This window comes from Sinocyclocheilus rhinocerous, unplaced genomic scaffold (genome assembly GCF_001515625.1).
Source record: "Sinocyclocheilus rhinocerous isolate Xijiao unplaced genomic scaffold, SAMN03320098_v1.1 scaffold2475, whole genome shotgun sequence".
Lineage (NCBI taxonomy): Eukaryota > Metazoa > Chordata > Actinopteri > Cypriniformes > Cyprinidae > Sinocyclocheilus > Sinocyclocheilus rhinocerous.
This window is the reverse complement of record NW_015666614.1, coordinates 390,652-396,855: the sequence shown is the minus strand read 5'-3', so window position 1 is coordinate 396,855 and position 6,204 is coordinate 390,652. Positions and strand designations below refer to the sequence as shown.

Genomic DNA, 6,204 nt, shown 5'->3' with positions numbered 1-6,204 from the left:
TTGTAACAGTGATTCCAGGTATCCTGAGAGGATAGGCAATGGAATTTATTTTATTCTATTTCCTAAACCCAAACAAAACGGACCAAAATGCCCCAAAGCATTCACCCCCAATCCCAATGAAGACACAAACGTTCATTTTCTGGTTGTCATACTCTCATCAAGTTACAATTTTCATCTGCTCAAGCAGAACGTTAATGTCATCTTGTGCTTTAGTAAGGTATCTCTGGCTAAAACTAGCTAACGTTATAGTTAGTGAGTCCATACAAACCTAAATAGTGGACTGTTCTCGCGTCTTGTACAGAAAACACATAAACGAAAGTCTACATATCACTGTCTCTTCATATTAAACTGGTTAAATGTAAATTAATTTAATCGTACCCTGCGATACATGAACAGTGTTGATCCGGGATGTTGTTATCTGCGATCGTGACGAACGTAACATGAGGCTTCTCCCGCTTACATTGTGATCTGTAAACCCTCGCGTCCAAATTAATACCCACAATATTTGTTTTTAAATCTTTTATATATCCCTCCATGGCATATTTAAGTCCCACTTGAATGGTGGTCCTTCTGTGTCCAAAATTTATCCAAAAGATATAAAGACAAGGTTTTCACACTGACCGCTCTCATTGTGAGACAGTGAGCAGCTCCGCTTGCTTGTCCGAGGGAGCAACAGTAACTAAGAGGGGCGGGGCTTACCGATAGATCAATTCTACACTGCCCAAAACGAATCATGGCTCAGGTACATGTGCAGCATAAGTGTCGCTCACAGAGTGTTTGCAGGGTTGAGCATTATATCCAACCACAGGCGTGTCTGTTGAGCCATCAGTGCAATCGGCCAATCAGAATCATCGAGTTTCGATGGCATTCTCACTTCCTCTTACCTGTAAGCACAGCGCTGCTTTGATTACTGCTGTTCCCGGGGAAACCACTATATTCTGCCGCTCCAACAGCGCCACCTGCTGGCAGAGAATCAATGTGCATTCTCAATAAGCCCGTCTGCTGTTCCTGTTCAGACCAGTGCAGTTGTAAATGTAAAAGAAGTTAATGTGCCTTCTAAAAGTCTAAACAATTAAGACAGTAAGATATATGCTTATGCTTCAATTTAATGTAATAATTTATACATTTCACTCATCTCTTTTCTTAAAAATGGTTTAAAGGCTGAAATGTGATGTTTATCATTTTATAAGACTTTTTGTTTTTGTGAAAACCTGTATCTGAACTGTAAATCATGCTTTTTACAGTCATTTTATGGTTTAAAGGGATAGTTCACCTTCAGTTGCTGGTCTCCATTGACTTCCAAAGTATGGAGAAACAAAACAAACAAAAAAAACACTTTGCAAGTCAATGGGGACTGATACCACAGACCGTGACCTGCTCCGCTCATACAAGTGTTAGTTTTATTTGTGCAGGTCTTAAAGATATGGAGATATTTTTGTTGCATTATTCCAAATAAATAGATTATGATCCACAAATAAAGGTTAAAGAGATTAACAAGAAATAATCATATTCACAAATAAACAGAACGAGATCCACAAATAAATCTCAGAGTTTCACAAACATGAATTAACTTCACAAATAAATAAAATGAGATTTGCAAATAAAAAACACATTCACAAATATATTTTTATTCTACAAACACAGCTTTGCCTGGCATTTATTTGTGAATGGCGTCCTGTGCATTTGTGGATTCTGAAACATTTCTAGCGTCGCTGATGATCCACAAATGCGTGACTCCACCCACCGTCTGCTCAAGCCAATCAGATAACAGTCACACTTCGCTGACCAATCGTAGCACATTCTCGCTATAACCAATCGTGTTTTGCTTTACAATCAGGGCGGTCTCTTCCTGAAATAACGTCATTCATCTGCATTGGGTCAAATAGGAAATATAAGGGCCATAAAAAATTGGTGCAGTAAAAGATGTTTAAAATTAGATTTCATTGGACCATTAGACTGTGTATCAAGCCAAGTCACAGTTTTATATTTTATGTGCCTTTGCAGGTCGGGAAACCTCACACTCATCCAGGCCATCCTATACAGCAGGGGTGTCCAAACTCGGTCCAGGAGGGCCACTGTCCGGATGAGTTTAGCTCCAGCTTTCCTCAACACACCTGCCTGCAAGTGTCTAGTATGCCTCGTAAGGTCTTGGTTAGCTGGGTCAGGTGTGTTTGATTAGGGCTGGAGCTGAACTCTACCGGACAGTGGGCCTCCAGGACGGAGTTTAAACACTCCTGCTATACACCCACAACAGTTTTTCAAACTACAGACAGCCCTATTATTTGTATGGCCATCACATTAAAAAAAAGTCTAAATCCTTGCAAAATAATTAAAGGTTCTCTCTTGAACAGCACCTTCACTTCCCTTTTCTGTTTCTTCATTTTCTCACTTCTGTTTATGTGTGTACTTTATTATTATTATTATTATGGCTATTTTTCTTGTACCCATCACGTCTTTACCAGCAGGTCTACTGTTATGAACAGAACTGTCTCCACCTTGTTACAAAAATCACTTTAATACCCAAGACTAACAAACCTATATTTCATACAAATATTTTACAATACATTTTCTAAAGTGCTTAAACGTCAAAATTAGTACAATATCTTTTTTGAAAAATAATAATGCAATAAGGTGTTCCGTGTTATGTCTCATATTTTTGTGGTGTAGTCTGCTCTTGCTCCCTCCTTTACTATAAGTTAATGTGAACATCTGTCTGCTAAACGTATTAATGCAGCTTTACAATAGATGACAATGATGTCCTTTAACACACAGTATTCTGACTGAGGATAATAATGGGATGCTACAGCAGTTTAATACTAAACTAAATTATTTACAGATGAGACTGACCCGCACTCTTGCATTATTGATTATCTGTTCGAATCGAAACCGTTTGACGGAAGCGCGGATCAAACGTGAGCAGAATCGCAGCAAACCCATTCCTATCTATCATATGTTGCTGCCTCACTACTGTGCTATACATTTACAGAAACGTCTTTTCATTTTATAATATATAAATATATTTACTTGTTTCCGTTAATGTATTTTACAACAACACAAAGATCAGTGTGTAACATTTTACCAGATTTAGCCCTACACTCATTCACTTTTATTTGTTCCCCACTAAATGTTTTTTTTTTCACTAAAAGTTTCGATTTATAAAATTATTGTGCACTAATGATTTTTCTAGAGTACCTTTTGTTGCTGAATTATCTGCTAACCTAGTTTATAATAGTATTTTTGGTGCAGATTATGCCCAATATTTGTCCCTGCGATTGTGCTTTGAAAGGCCGAATAAGCATTGTGCGGGGTCTACTCTGCTCGCTGTCGCTGTAACTGCAACTGGACGCATCAAAGCGAGTGTGCGAATCATTAGTCCTTCATCGTGTCGCGCCTCGTCCAGTGTAGACACTATCAGCACGGTCACCCTGAAATATGACTGCCGCCCCCACTGGATCCCCTCAACACCCCTGGGCTAGAGTACTGTCCATCTGACGATGCCTGTATGCCATTGGATCAGAGCGCTGTCAATCACTGCCTGACTGTTGCATGTAAAGTTTGCATTTGGAGTGCTCAACAACATCATCAGATCAAAGGGCTCCGTCAACGCTTTTTATTTTAACATGCAATAAAGCTAAGTTCAAAGGACAATTTAAAAAATTGGTACAGTAAAAAGTAGGGATGCAAGATATTATCGGAACGTTATCGGAATCAGCCGATAATGGCTTAAAATGTAAACATCGGCCCAATATGAAAAATTATACCGATATGCCTTGCCGATAATATTAAAGTTAAATATTAAGGTTACCACTGCATCTGTCTGGTGTGGTTTCCAATCTAAATATATATGCATCGGCTATCAGCCAAAATGAGTGGAAAAATATCGGCATATCAGATATCAGCAAAACAACAGTATCATGCATCCCTAGTGAAATGTGAACAAAATCAGTATTTGGTTAAAGGTGCTGTATGTAGGACTGACACCGAGTGGTTGAACTAGGTATTGCAGTCCAAATTCAAAATATTGGAGAGGGTTTTTTCACCCGGCCCCTCCTCCTCAGACGTGACGCACACGCAGGTTGCCAGATTGAGGACACCAACAGGAACGAGCGCACTTGACGATGAATGAAATGAAATACGCTGTGTTTTCCACCAACTGGCAACCCGGGGTGCCGAAACACAATTGGGTAAACTGGCAGTGGGCGGGTTTCACAAACCAAAACAAAGACTGACATTCCGGCCCGGAACGCACATGTTCAAAGCAGAATAACTGACTGTAGCATTGTTTTTCAGATAAACAAGCATGTTAGCTTAGCATGTTTCTTAAATATCTGCAAACATATTATGGTATTTTTATGCTTTAGTAGAGTCAAAAACTTACATACAGCGCCTTTAAGGCAGTATTTGAGGCAGTCGACACTGTGAAATGGGTTGATATATAATATATAGTGCTGAAGCGAGTGTGCAGTTATCTTTTGCCTCTATAAAACTTTCTTCTCTAACTTGCATCTCAAAAAGGTGTGTTTTTGCACCAATGCATTGTTAAAGGATCAGTGTGTAATATACCCGTATAAAACTTACGGCCGATTAAAAAATACTGCTATAGCAAAATTCACAAGATCAATGCATGCTTTATCAAACCGCCTTGTTGAATTTAACGCATCCTTACAGGCATCTCTGGATCTGTGAATGATCAGAAGTTGTGTATAATCCTGAGTTTATCATCATTCACTGATCCTGGTGGAAATATAGCTAAAGAAGCCAAACAAGACTTTTTAACCACACAAACAGCACTTCAGCTCAGTTTTCTCATTTACTATGGCAGGGTTCCTCGATAGGCGGCAATGACTGGACATCACAGAGGCGTGATTAGCAAGCTAGCTGCTGTCAACCCAGCACTCATGGCATTTCACTGCATAGCTCATAAACCGGTGCTGTGTGCCAAACTGTCTGGAAAAATGAGAGAGACAATGGATACTGTGATGAGGCTGGTAAACTATACTCGCGTGAGTTCTGGTCTGAACATCGCCTTTTCTGAGCCTTGCTGGAGGAGATATCAGCAGAACGCCACGATCTTTTGCTGCATATACTGGGACTATAAACAACAACAACAACAACAACAGCAGCAGCAGCAGCAGCAGAGCAAACATTGTGGTCGTGGCCCTTGGCTTTGTATGGTTGGCAGAATTTGGCCCTTGGTGAAAACGGACACTGTTCTATTGCGATATATCGTTACAGCCCTAGTCAATACCTTTAATTCATGTTCATCTCTTTAACATGTATTTGTGGATCATAATCCATTTGTTTGGAATTATGCAGCAAAAATATCTCCACATAGAAAGGGTCATAAAAAGCCTTACATAGATTTGTATAAATTCTGCAGATACACTGTAATAAACAGAGAAAACAAGTCCTTCCTCGATATTTGTGCTTTGATAATGTTTCGATTGACATTTCGACTCCCATCTATATAAACTTGGTGTTTTTGATCTGGGATAATACTCGTCTTTGGGGTTACTGAAGAGAACACACTGCTGACAGCACCAGAGGACAACAACACTGTGAACACAACCCTGAAGCTCTTCTGTTTCAGCGGAACACAAAGCAAAAGAGAAAGCAAGCAGTCACAGCACGGCTGGCCTCTGAACGAGCCACTGACATGTTTGTTTACTGGTCTGAGTGGAAATCCCCCAAACCGGAAGTGCCCCTCACAATCTACAGCCAGCAGCTGGATACAGCACACGCGGTTTACTAGCTTAACTAGTAACTAGTTTAAACCTGCTGAAGGAGCGCCAGCTGTCTGGGACGCAGCACAACACTAGCACAGATGAAGCAGTAAAGCCGGTGTAAGCAGAGGCGGCTGTCAGGCGGATCATTCACACACATCCAGCAGTAACTCACCCGCGGACACTCCAGCCAGAAGCACGAGACACACTCCGAAGCAGCGAGGCGCCTTCATGACTGTATGACCGCAGAGCTGCAGTCCGCGTCGAGAACACAGGAAGCGGAGCGCCAGTCACGCGGAAGTGATGCCACGGAACTACAGGGCGTGCGTGTTGTGACGCAGTAAGCAGGGAGGGAGGGAGTGCTCTCCACACAGCGTCCCACTCGTGATCTTCTTCTTCTTTCCAGTTTAACGGCGGTTGGCATCCAGCTTATTGGTGCATTACCGCCCCCTTCTGCTCCGGAGTGTGGATCAGATAATAG

General features: G+C 41.1%; 1 protein-coding gene across 1 annotated transcript in view; it reads right to left on the bottom strand.

Annotated features, from left to right (window-relative positions):
• LOC107733036 (interferon alpha/beta receptor 1b-like) overlaps positions 1-6,096 on the bottom strand; it is a 17,068-nt gene extending 10,972 nt beyond the window's left edge. The window contains exons 1-2 of the mRNA XM_016544544.1: positions 5,899-6,096; positions 885-962 (exon numbers count right to left, since the gene is read on the bottom strand). Coding sequence (XP_016400030.1) covers positions 885-962; positions 5,899-5,956 — 136 coding nt within the window. The 5' untranslated portion in view covers positions 5,957-6,096. The remainder of the gene's footprint in view (positions 1-884; positions 963-5,898) is intronic.
• Positions 6,097-6,204: the final 108 nt, after the last annotated feature.